The sequence below is a fragment of the Cupressus sempervirens genome, chromosome 11 (assembly GCF_028749045.1).
Source record: "Cupressus sempervirens isolate cs-2001-9-10 chromosome 11, ASM2874904v1, whole genome shotgun sequence".
Lineage (NCBI taxonomy): Eukaryota > Viridiplantae > Streptophyta > Pinopsida > Cupressales > Cupressaceae > Cupressus > Cupressus sempervirens.
The window spans coordinates 231,108,333-231,127,189 of record NC_143128.1 but is presented as its reverse complement, the minus strand read 5'-3'; the positions used below and the strand labels follow the sequence as shown (position 1 = coordinate 231,127,189).

At 36.4% G+C, this 18,857-nt stretch overlaps 1 protein-coding gene across 1 annotated transcript in view; it reads right to left on the bottom strand.

The window, feature by feature from the left end:
* Positions 1–18,176, bottom strand: part of LOC149529003 (lysM domain receptor-like kinase 3) — a 51,793-nt gene extending 33,617 nt beyond the window's left edge. Inside the window, exons 1-2 of the mRNA XM_089810888.1 lie at positions 16,080–18,176; positions 8,660–8,731 (exon numbers count right to left, since the gene is read on the bottom strand). Coding sequence (XP_089667014.1) covers positions 8,660–8,731; positions 16,080–16,782 — 775 coding nt within the window. The 5' untranslated portion in view covers positions 16,783–18,176. The remainder of the gene's footprint in view (positions 1–8,659; positions 8,732–16,079) is intronic.
* Positions 18,177–18,857: the final 681 nt, after the last annotated feature.

Genomic DNA, 18,857 nt, shown 5'->3' with positions numbered 1-18,857 from the left:
AAGAAAGTAGTTAGGTGCATCCTAATAGTAAGGAAGTTGGCCTTCTCCGAAGACTTAATCTCATTGTTCGAGTCCGACAACTTGGAGATTGTTTCCATGTTTCACAAGGTTGCCTTTAGGTCAAACTTCAGGCAAGGGTGAAAACTTCTGTGACAACAGCTACCTAATGATGTTATATTGATTCAATGAGAGATTATGTTGTTAACCATGTTTTGTGACCCCAATTGAGGGAATATTTATATTTATGAGCTATGGTTATTTTATACGTACATGGGACTCGTAATGTTTGTTCAATGATGTAGGTATTGGGCATCAACTCTACCTAGCTCCACAAGTCTAAGCATAACCTTATCCTTAACAATGGTTACAGGTGTTAACACATTGGCCATTCATATCACCCAAACTAGTCATCATTTCTAGTTTGGATAATATTCCCATTTTTCATACATATTATACATTTAGATACCATTAAGGTATAATGCCCAATCACCCTCGTACATAATTGTGAAAGAACAGTAACAAGTGTTCGTGCGTAGTTGGTAGCTCATGAATTGTCATCATTAAGATAATTATATTTAATTATTATAATGGCGATTTAATATTTATTTGGCAAATATGCCTTGTGTGTATTTGATTTAATGAGAATTGGATGACTTATTATTTGGGGATTTTTGGAATTATATTTTATAAATCGATCTTTAGTGGCTTTCTAATACTATTTTTTTGGCTTTCAAAAAGTGCCCTTTTAATCTAAAATAAGGACTCGTCTATTAGACATGTTTTCTCTTCTCATTTTTGTTCCAAAAACCCTCCATGTTTAAAGTTTTATTTGGTAAGATTGGGAGATTCAATGGAAAGAATTTTGTGGGTATTGTTTAGAAAGAATTTTTTTGGGAGTTTCCATTGAGTGTTTGGATTTGGCATCTTCTCTTGTGTGTGCGGGTTTCTCTTTTAATTTGAAGCTTTCTCCTATGTTACCTGAGGACGTGTTCCCCGGGCGAAGCCCCAAGTTTCCGAAACTGTACCCATATCAGGGACTTGAGGACGGCCGGAAATGTTTCCAAGCCATCCCCACCTAGGCAAAAAAATGGAAACACGTCCCTGAAAATTTGGAAATGGTCAACACATTCAGTCAACATGTTTCCAGCTTGTGTCGACTGTCTTGGGGACTGCATTAACGTTTCCCGTCTGTCCTAGGGACTGCAAAAAGTTTCCGATTTTAAAATAAAAAATTAAACAAAAGAAAACATTTAAAAACTGTTTTTTTTCCCATGCAGGCCCCCACTGTTGTTTAGTGTGGAGCCTGATCAGTCCCCAAGTGGGAGATTGTTAGATTGTGGTGACTGATTAGGAAAGTACTGTACATACTTCATAAATAGTGGGGTTCGCGGAAAAAAAAAATTTTGGAAGTAGCCGACATCGACATGGTAGCCGACATATTATGGCCAACATATGGCCGACATGTTATAACCCTAAAGCGGTTTAATACTTGTATAAAAAGGGCTTAGGGTTGGGTATTTTTGAGATGTGGTGATACGAAATTGGTTCTTGTGGCGGTATTGAGCTGTAAGGGATTACGGATTGTAATCAGGTTGTAATCACTGGATTGTAATAAAGATCGGACTTGTTGTTTGGTGGACGTAGCCCAGGGATTGGGTGAACCACGTTAAATCTTGGTGCCTTGTGTTCATTTCTGTGTGTTCTATTATTTTTGTTATTGGTTATATTTGCATCTAGTTTTTATTTCTGTCTGTGGTTTATCCTAACAAGTGGTATCAGAGCCTAGTTGTTTCTCAGTTATCCTCTGCAGGAAAGTCTCACGGTTAAGTGGGAGTCTCACGGTTGAGTGGGAGCAATGGCAGATAATGGTAAGCTGAGGGTTGATAGGTTTAATGGGCAGAACTTCCAGTTATGGAAGATGCAAATGGAAGACTATTTATATCAGAAGGATTTGTGGAAGCCGTTGGAAGGAAAAGCCAAGAATCAGGGAACTATGTCAGAGGCTGAATGGGATCTTTTGGACAGAAAGGCACTTGGAAGCATTCGGTTATGCTTGGCACCATCGGTGGCATTTAATATTACAAAAGCAAAGACGACAGAAGATTTGATGAAAACCCTAGCGACACTGTATGAAAAGCCCTCCGCTTCAAATAAGGTATTTCTCATGAAGCGTTTATTTAATATGAAAATGGCAGAAGGTGGATCTGTTGCAGATCATTTAAATGAGTTTAATACTATTACTAGTCAATTATCTTCTGTGGGTATCAATTTTGATGAAGAAATTAGGGCTCTCTTGATTTTGTGTTCTTTGCCTGAAAGCTGGAATGGCTTGGTAATGGCGGTGAGTAATTCTGTTCCTGGATCTAGTACCCTAAAATATGATGATGTGATCGGTGTTATTTTAAGTGAGGAAACTCGTAGAAAATCCTCAGGTGGATCTACATCAGGAAGTGCTTTAAATGCACAAAGCAGGGGCAGAACGACTGAAAGAGGAAGTAACTCTGGAAATCATGGGAAATCAAGAGGAAAGTCAAAGGGGAGGAGGTCTCAATCGAGAGGACCAAATGATTGCTGGTACTGTGGGAAACCAGGGCACAAAAAGAAAGATTGCTGGACTCGAAAGAAAAATGAAGGAGATAAATCAGATGGAGACAAAGAGGCAAATGTGGTAAGTAACAAATCCGAAGAGGATGCTTTGCTTCTGTCTTTAGAGAGTGTTGATGATTCATGGGTTTTAGATTCTGGTGCTTCTTTTCATGCTACACCTCATAGAGGTTATTTCATTGATTATGTCCAAGGGGATTTTGGGCTTGTTTATTTGGGGGATAATGAACCCTGTCAGATTGTTGGAAAGGGAAAAATTAAGATTAAGTTGCAAAATGGGAATCATTGGCTACTACATGAGGTAAGACATGTTCCAAAACTAAGTAGAAATTTAATTTCAGTAGGGCAACTCGGTGATGAGGGTTGTGTAGTTACTTTTAATGATAAAAATTGGAAGGTTTCAAAAGGTTCCCTTGTAGTAGCAAAAGGTGTGAAAGTAGGCACCTTATATCTTTGTACAAGTCATATTGTTCCTTCTACTTTGATTGTTTCAGAGAAAAATGAATATTCAGGAACAATTACTGCAGATGAGCAGAGAGAACAAATAGCTGCTGTGGATTCTGATACAGCGCTGTGGCACAATAGACTTGGGCACATGAGTGAGAAAGGTATGAAAGTACTTCATTCAAGGAAAGTTTTACCAGGTCTAAAATGTGTGAATATGGATTTCTGTGAAAGTTGTGTGTATGGAAAACAAAAGAGAGTGAGTTTTGTAAAGACAGGGAAGGAAAACAAAAAGGAGAAATTAGAACTTGTGCATACAGATGTATGGGGACCGGCTCAGGTATCTTCCCTTGGTGGCTCTCATTATTATGTTACATTTATTGATGACGCAACAAGAAAAGTATGGGTTTATTTCCTTAAACAGAAATCTGATGTATTTCAAACTTTTAAGAAATGGAAATGCTTGGTTGAAAATGAGACTGGTAAGAAATTAAAATGTCTCAGATCTGATAATGGTGGTGAGTATTGCAGTCATGAATTTGAAGATTATTGCTCCACTAATGGTATTCGTAGACAAAAAACTGTTCCAAGGACTCCACAGGAAAATGGAGTGGCTGAACGCATGAACAGGACTATAATGGAGCGCGCAAGGAGCATGAGGTTGCATGCTGGGTTGCCCTTACACATGTGGGCGGAGGCTGTCAATACTGCAGTATAATTGATTAATAGAGGTCCCTCTACTCCTTTGGGCTGTGGTATTCCAGAGGAAGCATGGACTGGTAAGAAGGTGAGTTATTCTTTTCTCAAGACCTTCGGTTGTGAAGCTTTTGCTCATATAGACTCTGAAAATAGAACCAAGCTAGAAGCTAAATCAAAAAAATGTGTTTTTGTTGGATATGGCATTAATGAATTTGGTTATAGGCTTTGGGATTTTGAAAATCATAAAATTATAAGAAGCCGGGATGTCATATTCAATGAAAAAGTGTTGTACAAAGATCTGTTGCAGCAACATGAGAAGAAAAAAGATGATTATGTAGTGCTGGATGATACTCCAAAAGCTGATGTTCCAGCCATTCCTCATGATGTGCAACAACCGCAACAACAAATACCACATACACCAGTGAATGTTAGACGGTCAACAAGGCCAATTAGACCTCCACAAAGGTTTTCTCCCTCTTTGTATTCTATTTTACTTACTGATGCTGGTGAACCTGAAAGTTATGATGAAGCTGTGCAGGTGGATACTAAGATTCAGTGGGAGTCTGCAATGAAAGATGAAATGGACTCTTTGCTGAAAAATAAGACATGGGATTTGTGCAAGTTGCCTGCAGGTAAAAAGGTTTTACAGAATAAATGGGTTTACAGGTTGAAAGAAGAGGAAGGAGGTAAAAAAAGATTTAAGGCCAGGTTAGTTGTAAAAGGATTTGCACAGAAAAAAGGAATTGATTTTGATGAAATATTTTCTCCTGTTGTTAAAATGACTTCTATTCGTACTGTTTTAAGTCTTGTGGCTACTGAAGATTTGCATTTAGAGCAGATGGATGTTAAAACAGCCTTTCTTCATGGTGATTTGGATGAAGAAATATATATGGCTCAGCCACAGGGTTTTGAGGTCAAAGGTAAGGAGAACTTAGTGTGCAAATTGAAGAAAAGTTTATATGGCCTGAAGCAAGCACCTCGGCAATGGTATCTGAAATTTGACAGTTTTATGCATGAGCATGGATATAATAGGTGTCATTCAGATTACTGTGTTTATTTTAAGAGGTTGGATGATGATAGCTACATTATTTTATGTTTATATGTTGATGATATGCTTATAGCTGGGTCTAACATGGATCATATTAAGGGGCTGAAACGCCAATTAGCACATGCGTTTGCTATGAAGGATTTGGGGGCAGCAAAACAAATCCTTGGTATGAAGATTTGCAGAGATAGGAAGAACAGAACATTGACGCTATCTCAAGCTGATTATGTTGAGAAGGTGTTGCAACGTTTCTCTATGGAGAATGCTAAAGCTGTCAGCACACCTTTACCTGGTCATTTGAAATTGACTAAGGAGATGTGTCCCAAGACACAGGAAGAGGAGGATAAGATGTCCAAGGTACCCTATGCTTCAGCTGTAGGAAGTTTGATGTATGCTATGGTATGCACTAGGCCAGATATTGCACATGCAGTGGGAGTCGTTAGCGGGTATATGAGTCATCCAGGTTTTGAGCATTGGAATGCTGTCAAGTGGATTCTCAGATATTTGAGAGGAACATCCAATAAGTGTTTACACTTTGGGGGCTCTACTACTGATTTACAGGGCTATGTTGACTCAGATTTGGCTGGGGATATTGATACCAGGCGGAGTACTACAGGTTATGTCTTTACTGTTGGTGGGGCAGCCGTGAGCTGGGTTTCTAGGCTACAGAAGATTAATGCTCTCTCCACTACAGAGGCAGAGTATGTTGCTGCTACAGAGGCCGCCAAAGAGATGATATGGCTTCAGTTCTTCTTGGAAGAATTGGGACATCCTCAGAAGGATAATTTTTTGTTCACAGATAGTCAGAGTGCCATTCATCTTGCTAAGAATTCAGCTCTGCATTCTAAGACCAAACACATACAGTTGCGGTACCATTTCATTCGGTCAGTTTTGGAGGATGGACAGTTAAAGCTGGAGAAGATACATACCAATGAAAATCCAGCAGATATGTTGACAAAGGTTGTCACAAGGGAGAAGCTGAACTCCTCTTCAGCTTCAGTTGGTCTTTTAGACTAAATGTGAATAAAAGAACAGCAGAGTTCAGGGTGGTTTGATCCAGTGGGAGCCCCATGCGGTAGTTGTATTGCTACAGGATCAGTCTCCAAGTGGGAGATTGTTGTTTAGTGTGGAGCCTGATCAGTCCCCAAGTGGGAGATTGTTAGATTGTGGTGACTGATTAGGAAAGTACTGTACATACTTCATAAATAGTGGGGTTCGGGGCATCGCCCCGAAAAAAAAATTTTTTGGAAGTAGCCGACATCGACATGGTAGCCGACATATTATGGCCGACATATGGCCGACATGTTATAACCCTAAAGCGGTTTAATACTTGTATAAAAAGGGCTTAGGGTTGGGTATTTTTGAGATGTGGTGATACGAAATTGGTTCTTGCGGCGGTATTGAGCTGTAAGGGATTACGGATTGTAATCAGGTTGTAATCACTGGATTGTAATAAAGATCGGACTTGCTGTTTGGTGGACGTAGCCCAGGGATTGGGTGAACCACGTTAAATCTTGGTGCCTTGTGTTCATTTCTGTGTGTTCTATTATTTTTGTTATTGGTTATATTTGCATCTAGTTTTTATTTCTGTCCGTGGTTTATCCTAACACCCACACGTTGGAAGACATGAAAATATTAACAATAAAATGACATATGTTACTTTGGGTTTAACATATGCTAGAAACTTCCTCTTTTTCCTATCACATGCGGACGGACAATGCGAGGGTTATTTCTTAGGTTGTAGGCAGTGTTATTTTGCAAGTAGCAGGGTTTTTTCAACAGCAAGGACGGCGTTATTTAAACTGCAGGAGCAGTGTTAGGCTTATTTCACCCCTATTTATAAATTATTATAAATGTTTTTAAGACTGTTTTTTTCACAGTTTACTTAATAATTATACAGTCATACTATTAGTTGATAGACTATAATTGATACTTTAAAAGTTTAAGTCTTAACTTTTTCAATGTTTTCATTTTGTTGAAAGTTTGAAACTTGAAACTTGAAAATTTCAAAGTTGCAGCCTTATGATATGAATTTATGATGCTTCCCATTCTCTCATTTGATTTCATTCTATCTTCCTATTCTTAGACTTTTATAGTCTTAGGTAATTCAATTGTGCTATGTCTATGATGATTTGATTTGATGCTAATTGCTATGTTCTATGAGTATTTGATGAATGGAATTGACAATATTGAATTATGCTGCTATGATCAATGTGAAATTCATGAATATATTTGAAAATTTAGATACATACATACACACACATATATATAACCGTCCCCTGCTCCGGCCAAAAAAAGTCCCGGAAACCCGTTTCCCCATCCCCCCATTCTGTCGTCCCAGAAACTTGGAGAAACATAGGTTTACTCCAAGTTTGAGGAAGAAAATCTTGAATTCTCAATTGTTTCTTGTTTGAAATAGATTTTGTTTGTTGCAAATGATTCTGCAGCATGATTTAAAACATATTTTCCATTTGTGGAATTTAATTTGAAGAAGATTTGGTTTTCTATGTTTGTAATCTGAAAAATGTGCATTTATATGCTGCCCAAATTTTTATGTGTGGGTGAATTGTGGATTTGAATACTTTCTTGGGTCATGTAATAGGGAACCTATGGCTTTTTCCTGGAATTTTTTATTTGTTAAGTTCGAATTTTTAAACTCTTTGGAAGTCTACCAATGGTGGATGGCCTCCATGACTGGTTTTGGCCCAAATTTGGTATTTCATAAAATAGTGCAATATGGTGTTTTGAACATGATATTATGATGTAGAATATTGAGATTATAAATAGTAATTTCATTATACAATTATTTTGGATCCATTCTCTTGGTTTTGCGACCAGCTGAGTGTGCCATGTGTATGTTGGAAATGGCATTGTGAAATGGGATAGTTGATGTTTATGAGATGTTGTATTTGATTTTGGCATGAGCCTAGGTTTAGGCCCTACCAGATTAGGGAGTGGCCTCCAAAGTATCCCCAGCCCCAAGTGGCTTGTAGGTATGATCATGATGTGGGCTGTCTCCTCAACAAGTGAGAACATAACAAAATTAATGGGGCAGTCACTAATAAGACAACTGGTTCCAGAAGCATGCCATGAGCACTAGTATGAGGCTATGGGTGTCCTAGGAAGGCATGTCTGCACATGGAGCATGTAGAAACTTGTCCAAAGAGACATGCCCACTCATGTGACATCGGTTCTTGCACAATTACCATTCTCAATCCTATGAGAGAATGATCGATCTCGTATGGTGCTTCTTCTCAACCACATACAATGACACTCTCTTGCTTGCACTCTAGAATCTAACACCTTGTATAGTTTTGAGGAGTGACTCATTGAGATAGTAATGCATTGGTTCTCCTTAGTGTCAATGACCACTATTAATGTGTTTACATTGTGTCTTGCATATGTATAAGCCTTCGCTTCCCTTGTGTTTTCCAAGTGACTATTTGGGTCTTGTTACTAAATTTGACTTAAGTGGGTACTTGATTTCTCCTTTACCTTATTACATTAAATTTTATTATTGTAACTCAAATATATATTTAGATATCAAATATACAGCTACAAAATACTCTCTACACAACTATGAGATTTGCATCCTTTCAGCTTACTTATAGTTTGGTTTCCTCCAAGCTATTAGATATTTCCACATTGAATGAACCTATAACTAGAAACATAAACTCTAGAAATAGTCGACAACTAAGGCTTTCTCTCACCTAGGCAAAGATGATTCTTCTAGGCATAGCCCATAGGGAGCAATATGGTATTAATCGATTCAGTAACATTTTCACTCCAAAGTCTTTCTATTTAAAAAAAAGTAAATTTCTAAATTGTACTTTTGAAATAATAGAATTCAGAAATAATAAACCAAACCTTTCAATGGAGATGCAACTGGAGAAGGTGACGGAGAAATTTCTTCTTCTTTATGATATGGTACTCCAGGAACTGCGGATAAAGAGCAAATTAAACATTAGCGATCCGATGACAACTTTAATCACAACAACCTATAAATACCTCCTAATTTTGCAACCACCCAAAGAGTATACAAATTTAGTTGACATTATCTCAAAAAATGGTATCTCCAATACTCAAGATAGTCCAATTATGCCATGGTTACATGGAGAGGGACTACCAAAAAACCTTTTAGCAAGTGCTGCTGTGAAAATTTGAATCCTTTAAACAGTCAGAGTTTCGTGGTTTTAATAGAAACAGCTAATGTTTAAAATTTCTGCTGAGAATATTTAGGAAACAAGTGGTCACATAATTTGGTTAAAGGTTGCAATACCGGAAAGAAAAGCTTTGCCCTAAAATCCACTGCCTAGAGTCTAAAAAATTCAGATGCCTTCTAATTATGTCATGTGGATCACAAAACCCCTAAGCTAGAGGGTAAAATTTCTAGCCCCACCCCACATGCAGCCATGAAAGTCTAGGGAAGAAATGTAGGGGCTCCAGTTTTCTAGGATAAGATTCCCATTGATCCTATAGCATATGTTTCATTTCATTAGACTCGTCTTTCCATGATTTTAAATCCCGAAGCCCACAACATGGGATTGCAACCATTTGAATACAACTACTGCTATTAAGATTGAGTTAGACTTTTAGGATGAGTAAACCCAAGAAAAATGCTCGCTGGTGATGTGCTGATTGCCTCTTGGAAAGGATTAACAAAATAAAACCACAAAATAGAAAACGAATTGTTTCAAATAGTAACAAATCTACATCATAAGAAAACAAGGCTAGTAAATAGACTACAAATGCATACAGGCAAATAAACCATCTAGCAAGAAGAAAATACAATAATCAGCTTAGTTCACACCTTTTGCAACAAGGCCAAGCAAATTCCACGTTCTGCATAGCTAAGCAATTTTGTGAGAACTCAATGTGCATATTGGCAGAATTTTTCAAAAGCATAAGTAATTCCTTACTAGCATACTCAAATACTAATGATACTTATCAATATACAAGATTTATAAATTATATTATATAAATAATTGACTTAGCTTAATTTTTTTGAGAGAGATTAATATTGTAAAATAACTAATTCAGTGAATATGCAAGGAGGGTAGAGCAGAGAAGGAACGTGATTGGAGAATAGACTCAAGAAAGAGATAAAATTCAAGACAACATACATGATCAAAGATGATATGGAAATGGGGTTCACCACTTAGTACGTTGGTTAAGTGGTGGAGGTGGTGTTATCCCCACCCAGGTTCAAATCCCCGTTGGACCATTGTGAAACAATGATGATATGTCAATAGATTATGGTGGAAGAAAGTGGATGATCTAGAGAAAACAGTTAATCCAGCCAAAAATAATTTCAACATATTTGTGGCCCAAACTTTGTAACAAGGGGATGAGGTCCCCCAGTTGTGGCCTCACTAGTTCATAGCTCCAAGTCAAACGAGTTTCACGTGGAGTCGGAGGGCATGTCGTGCTAGTGTCACCGGTTATGTTAAAAAGTTTACCAGGCACTTTAATATTGTCAAACAAAGACGACATGGAAATAGATTATGGTGGAAGAAAGTGGATGATCTAGAGAAAACAGTTAATCTAGCCAAAATTAATTTCAACATATTTGTGGAAGACTTGGGGAAAGAAGTCAAGGATTGAAACCCTAACAGCAAGAAGATCAAGGGGAAGTAGCACACAAGGAAAGGAATGAGATCAAGAAAGACACATCTCCACAATATGATATCCCCTTTTAAACCTTAGCTATTTTCTTTAAATAATAAAATCCAACTCACAATTATAACAGCCCAATAATTATAAATATGATATCAGCTTCAGAAACTGTGGTTTTCGCAGTTTGTATTAATTTACATATATCTAGAATATGTTACAAAAAAACAGTACTTATCCGTTGTGACTGCTCTGAATTATCCGAATTCTGCAGTGACCTATCTTCACTAAAATGTCTTTGAATTGTCTCCAAATCCGCCTGAATCAGGGATTTCTGTCCACTAAGTCAGGATTAGAAATCAGCGGGGTTTCGTCCTCGGATTTAGGACCTTGTAGGTTTCATCCTCAGGTTATTGAACCATGTCCACACTCCACAAGAAGTAATAATTCAAATATAAAAATTGTATTCACAAAGGCAATCCTTCTCCCTTCTGATTTCTCTTATATTCCTTATTTTCCTCGTAGACACAACTCTTCATAATGGCCCTTGACTTTTGATAATATTAAACTTTAATTTAATTTTAGTTTATTAGAGCTTAGTCACTCCTTAATGAAAATGCAGGTACCTTGCCTTTTAGAATTTTAATACTAAATTTGTTTATTTTGTTACTTTATATTTTTGTGTACATTACACATAAGATGGGGATGTTATGATAAAAATAGGACATCAGATTTTGATTGGAGATTTATAATAAAAACATTCAAAGAGGTCCCTGTTGTTGGAAAGCACACTCAAGATCTATTTGCCATACACATATAGGTAAATGTCTAGGAGCGTGGAAAGGTGTGCAAGACTTCAAGAAAGAGTTTAATGTAAAATACATGTCCAAGGCTAGAGATCTTCTATGAAGGAAAAGGCACTTTTCACACAACCTTCAAAAAATTTACAATTAAGAGAGGAGATTCTTCATGGAGACTGCATTTTATGGGAATATACTTACGGCCATGGATATACCATGTTCAATTTAGAAGAGAATTACCATCAAAATTCGCTCTATTGGTACGATTTTATTATCTTCTTCCATGATTTTGTAAATCTCTTGCCAGAAGAAATTGGAACATATGTAATGTTCCAAAGAGAACATTATTATCTACATATATGGATCGATGCTACCCCCAAACAGATTATTGTCAGTCATTTTTTTTTCTGATGGAGTAATGAGTTCCATGTTCTGTTCTTTCTAATAGAAGGAAAAATCTATCACTATTTTAAGGGATGAGCATATCCCCACCCCCCCTACAATAGAGTGAGTGCCCTACTATTCCATCCGCCCTACTATTCTAATGGGGGGACATTCTTTATTGTGTGCATGCAGAAGAGTCTATACGAAGGTTAACAAAGCTAATCCTGTCCCCCAAGCTAAATAGATTTTCACAACCAACAATAATTAGGTTTTGAACATTCGTCCCAAAGAATTACAAGTGATTGAGTAGGTTAACTAAGAATCTTCAGTTTCACACTTCTCGTAGATTTGTTAAAGAATCATTCCAAGGGTTTATGGTGGAGTTCTGAAGAGAACTGAAGCTTAGACAAGGAAGGTAAAATCCCTAAAGACGTTAGAATTTGATTGAAGAAGCCTTGAGGTAAGTTCTTGTAAGGAAGGAAGGAAAGAAAATCAATTAATGTCCACTAGTGTCCAAGATAAGTAAATGGGATTCGAAGATACCAATAGAGATAATAGAAAGAGGGGATTCAAAAAAGGCTCCAAAGGAGCTACAATCTTGAAGATAAGTATAAGTAAAACAAATACAAAAAACCATTCTTCTTAACAAAAAAGAGAGATTAACATAGAGTACAGAAATCCTAGTTTGTTCAAAGAGGAACCTCACGAGACCAACAAGATGACAATAAATAATTCTATAAGCAAGAAATCTATCTAAGAGAGAAGACTCCTCCCCAAATAGTATAGGTTCAAGGATTCTAACAGCTAGAACGTAAGAGCTAGGTCTAATCTATAGCATTATATGAGGAGGCAACACCCTTCCTGATCACTATGAAGATACTAGTACAAGATATAACGATGCTCTTGTATAGTATCCTAACCTAAGAGGCTTTGGCTATATGACCTTGGGGAGCACAAATATCAATTGCATAGAGAAACTTTAGGGGAACATCGTGTACTTAGTTCATGTTTCCCTTCAAGATAAATCAAATTCAAGTTTGAGAAAACATGAGACATAATATGATCTCCTGATCATCCTACAGAAACACCAATTATGTAATGAAATAATTTGCAGAAGAACGAGGTAATAGGGAATATGCCACAAATACTTGACAACGATATTTTTTATTAATATACTTATGTCTTGGAAGCATGCATATCCATTGAGGAATAACGACAATTATTATCAGACTTGCAATTTAAGAATTATGGATGCAAGCACAACAAATATTGAGGTATGACAGATGCCTAATTACATTTATAAATACATCCAGAAACTCACGGATGTTGAAGGCATTTCATGGTTAGTCAGTACTACCCGATGGTAGAGGCATCTCTGATTTAGACTGAAAAATCTAGCAAGGGAACATGGTAATAAACCTAATTAGCCGGTCTCAAACACCATATGATCTGGATCCCACGTAGTATCCAAGGTGACTACTCACAACACTCTAAAACTATGTGGACCTAGATTTGTCATATGTGTAGAAGAAACACTAACGATGGTTCAGAGATGTTGAATACCAATCAAAGAATGACTTGCAGGAAAGACAATAGAACTGCAACAGAATGAAGTGTTATGTACATGGTACATCCTCTGAAGAGGTATATGGCTGTCTACTTCCTCCAAGATTCACCTATGCTATGACTGAGCTATGAAATCTGATAATACAAGCATATACACAATATTGCGAAAACTAGGAATGATAAAGACACATTACTTTAAACAATTTCTTCCACAAAACTCTTCACCTTCTAAAGATTGAGACAAACCATGTCGGATTTAACAAATGAAGCTGCCGTTTTAAAGATGAAGGCTGCAACACATTCAGCACTCAAAGGTACCACAGATTGAAAGTGGACCGTATTGGTTTCCATTGTATGTGTTTAAATCTTAACAAAGTATTGATGAAGACTGCATAATGTTCAGTGTGTGCTTTGATGGTGCAGCATGCAATCTACCCAGATTGTCTAATGCATATAAAAAAGAGTGTGCAGCAACCAATGGGTATAAATTGATGACCTTGGAGATGCTGCAAGCCTCAAGTAAGTGTTTGTAATCACTACAGACCATGGAAATGGGTTTAGTAGAGTCACTGGAAAATCGCCTTTGGAGAATCTACTTAGACCACTGCAAGTCTTCTTTTCCCAGAGAGAAGGAAATGCACTACATTAGAATTATGATAATAACTACTAAGATGTGAAGTTGGCAAATTTGAAGGACAAAATGCTTGCAAGGACTGTCATCTCACCGTTAGCATAATCAACAGAGAATCAGCAATATGCAATAGCCAATAAACACCATGTCTAAAGGCTGAAAATTTTCAGCTCATAGCACAATAGTAGAATTGAGCACTTAGATTGACCTCCAATCTCTGGTAGAGATAACATAAGCTATAGAGCTAATAATCTTCATTGTGTTCAAAGAGGTTAAAAGATTGACTAGATTTAAGAAAATCACATATGTGTGATGACATCAGGTCAATTGCAAACAAAAGAAATAAAAGAGATATAAAAGAAAGCATAATTGCCGATAGCTGACATGGAACCTAGAACAATTTAATATTTACATTTTCAAGATGAAAAGAATCTATTGAGGTATCAGATGGCAAAGGATCAGAATTCTGTTTGTACTGCTATAAATGAATTTACACAGTCTCGCAGTCGGTGAATCATCACCCAAGCTCTACTATTAAATCAACACAAGAGAAATATCAAAGACTAAGACATCTCTTTGTTTATGAAGTCATAGTTACCATTTGGATTTAACAGAAACTGTCAACTAAATGTCGTATATTTGGGCTTAGTAAATCCTACAAAGCTTAGTCTCATTTGGAATCATTAAGAACAATGAACTAAATGTCAATCTTCTACATTTGAGCTTAGTAAATGCTAGCCTATATGAATTTGAGGGAGTCTTTCAATATTGCCAGAGGTAGACTATGGATTTTTTGTATTTTCAAAAAAGCAATAGTATCTACAGAACACAACTACTATAAATTATTTTATAACATAACTTGGATATATATTCCAATCGCATCCAGAAAACTAAGTTAACAATGTATTACTGGATTAAAGTAGTACAAAATTTTCTCCCAAACTGTTATAATTTTGGCATGGGTGCTGCATTACAGATAGCACAAATTTCTCAGACCATTATTGGAAATTTTATTTTGGAATAAAAAATTAAATGATAATCTCAGCCGTAAAAACTCTCCTTAGGCATCACAAGAATAATCATGCCCCACTTAGAGCCATCTTTGTCTCAAAATTAATCTACATGTCATTAATGGGGCCCAACGGTCTCTGTAAGATTTCAGATAATAGCATGAAATTTCTGCCTGAGGAACAAATGCCTAAAGCTATTTACAGTAACCTATTTTGTCAAAGAAATGACATGTATGCAAAAGAAATAATTGCACAATGCGATGAACAAAATCCAGCTATTTCATACATAAACGCGTGTAGAATAAATGAAATTGAGTTGCATTTATAAAAAAGTTAAGTAGAAGAGGATGACAACTCACCCTCCAAGAATTGTAACTCCCAAGGAATGAAATAACACCTCACTCTTCGGAAAAGGAAGAGGATGACACCTCACACTCAAAAAAGGACAAGCACAACTAAACTCAAGCAAATGGAATAATTAGGCTTAACCTATGGTGTAGCAAATGCATAACTATACCAACAGCATCCAAAATAGAATTCTTAAAAATGCCTAAATCTCGTTTAGAAAGAATAAGGAAACCCTTTTCATTCTCTATATTAGTCTTCACCTTAGTATTCTTTGGCTGCTGAAATTTGTTGCATATTTTCTGGAAACTTTACAGAAGAAGCTTCTTATGACTAACTGAAAACTACTTACATAAGCCTTAGTTGCACAGCTGATTTGTCACCTATATCAGAGTTGAAGTCAACTTGTGGGCATCAAATTGATCACATTTTAGGGCAACAGGGTCTATATAGAATGACTTATATAAGGAACAATATATGTGCATCGGAATAATTTTCATGGCTCGGAGATGAAGCATTGTCAGAGAATTCTCCAAAAAGAGACATGGTCTTCGTTCTCCAAATTATAAAATTTTCTAACGTAATTGATCGAGTCTAAAAGAAATAATTTTAAGATCGTTTTATTTTAGTTGAATATGTTGCGAAAACTCCTATACATGCTTGATCCTGAATGTAATTTCGTTATTTTAAAAAAAAAACATTGCTTTTAACTTTAAATTATCCAGAGAAAGGTGATCTAATGGTTACAATCTCACAAAATCGGAACAGTTTCAGGTGTCACTACAGACATTCAGTGAATAAGATGATGAAATTCTTCAAAAAAACAGTTGAGAAAATGATTAATTAAGGAACGTGCAAAGGCATCTGAAAAAAAGTTTAGAAAACCCACAAAAAAACTCACAAAAAAATGAAGGATTTTAAATAGCATACTTCCTTACCTGAATTCAGCGGTATGTAATAAACCTTCCCAGTTGAAAGGACATTTGGGTCTGTGATATTGTTCACCGTTTCGATATCTTGCATGCTGACTCCAAATCTACTGGCAATTGATGAAAGGGTATCCATATCTTGTAGCACATAACTCATGAGATAGTTTGAGGCATCCCTCGAACAGCCACAAAGGAGATACACTGTCACCACAGCTCCCATATGTGCAATTCTTGAAGCATTAGGCAACTCTGCAAGACCTTCATAAGCCCTCTCCACCATTGGTGCCAAATACCCATCATTATTTGTGACAGTATATGTAGTTGTAGTCAGATATTGTTTCTTAGTTTGTAAGCAGCTACAACTCTTGTTTACAAACACATACTGAGCTTTAACAGCCGAGTTTTGATCAAATGTAAGTTCTGCCAAAGTAACATCAAAAAGGGACTGAACTTTTGACAATGTATCGGCGGACTGCAACTTGTAAGCAATAAGGGACTCGCACACACTAGTAGTATCAGAGCAATCAAGAGGGGCAGAAAAATAACTGTATGCTGGAGCAAAGCAGCACACAAGGGATGCAACAGCTAAAACAAAAACTGGATGAATGATAATTCGGGGAAGCTGAAAATGATTCATTGACATTACAGTAGGCGGCTGTTTCAGAGGATAAATCAAATTCTTGTGTCTTGATAACTTGCAGATTATTGTCATTAATTTCAATTGGAAGAAGTCAAAAGGCCAAAATAGATGTATTTTGACAGTACATTGGAAGAAATAATATGCCTATGATAGTTTGCACAATGGAAAACTAGAAAGAAGAAAGACATAGCAATAGAGGAAACCTTAGTAGTATGGTCGTGTAAGAATCCGGATGAAAGATGAAACGGTACTTTTACTGGATGTCCAAGAACCAAATTAGATTAACAAGCTCAGCCTTAAATCGGAATACAGCCTTATATTAGAATAATAGGCTTCCATTCCGATGGTAGCAGAATTGGGAATACATGAAACCCATCAAAGATTACAAAAACATTTAGGATCAGGGTTGTCGAAACGACCAAAACAGCAAATTTCCTTTTCAGATTGTTAACCCAGTTTTATGCTTTTTCAGTGTATTCAGCATGGGTTTTCCAAACAACAGGGGACTCTGAAACACATATAGACAAACTTATTCCTCAACTTAATACCTTCTCCTTGGATAACCTAAACCAAGGGTCGGTTCCCCACCAAATTCATCCTCAATTTTTCATAAGTTCGAAAACCAGATTTGGGTTTCTCACCCCGCTACAAGAAATTTTGTGACACGTATCATAATTGAAATTTTCTCACAATCTTAATCTCATTGAAAAAAACTTCCCTCGGCAAGTTCATCCATGTGCACAGAAAAACCAGAGCATATTTCCCCTTATACACCGCTAGATATAAAACTGCGCAAGCTCTAGCTCAGAACAATCAAACATCTGAAATTCCACCAGCTAATCTACTATTCTGATTGTCACTACTTGAATTTCCAAATAAAAGCATGGTTCAGTTGTTTCCTATTTCTATGCAAAAAGTTTCTTCCACCACTATACATGAACGAACAAATTAGCTGGATACCTATACAGATTAGTACTTTACTGAACACAAAATCAGATATTATTTTATACAGCTAGGCTCTAAGTTCAATAAGTTCAACAAGGCAGGCTCATTTTTTCAGAGCATTGGATTAAATGACTACAACAACTAATGTGCAGAATCCTCATTTTTAGACCCACTTCAAACGAAACAAACCACCATAGATGAAAATTTACTACTGCAAGCTAGAGGTCTTACTATTCAGCCATTACTACAAACAGCAAAGTAAGACCACTAAATTTAATAAGGTGGGCCATTTTTGGCCAACCTCACCATGAATGTCACACTTAAGCTTTGTACTGACATATAATGGAAAACAAACTGGTTTCTCTTGTACCCAACAGATTTTGTGCTGGCAACATGACCTGACACATAATTTCAGTCTACTATTGGTAATTATAGTAAATCATTTGGAGACTAGTCTGATTGAAAAATGTGTTTGTGCAATTATAGTTCATAGGAGAGGGGGCATTCCAGAAGCTTTTTTCATCCCGATCACGGAGATTGATTTGTTTTTAAAAGAAAATATTGATTATGCGGACAGAATCGTACGATGTGGACTTCAGGGGTGGGGTCAATGTTACTGCTTTCTGCTTTCCAGAGTGAATTAAGAGAAAATCTGCAAAACTAGGTAGATAACTAATATTAAAAATCACCCCATGAGTGACAAGATCAGCAAATTAAGGACGAGGTTACAGGGATAAATATAGTCATCGAGAAATTAAAATTTATTTTGGGATTATATATATTTAATAAAAAATAACTGGTCTACGAGTCTTAGGTTCAATGGTCACGTTGGAAGATATATATAGAACATTCTTATGCTCCAAATAAAATTATTTTAAACAAGTTGTTTGATATAGGGAGGAAGGAATGAAATTAAAAATTAGGGTTTGCACCAAAAGAAAATGCACAAGAGCTCTAGTGGAGCTAGAGTCCCTCTCTATTGTTAAGGAAAGACATACATAGATAAAATAGATTTCAGAAAATATTTTGAAAATGTTTATAAAAGAACAGCAGTTAATATTGAAACAAGAATGATGTGAACTATCGATCTTAAAATAAGAAAAATATATATAACTCAGTTGAATTAGACATTAAATGGTTCAAGAATAGTAAAATTGAAATAAATGTAGAACAAATATAAAAATATTGTAATGAGACTACCT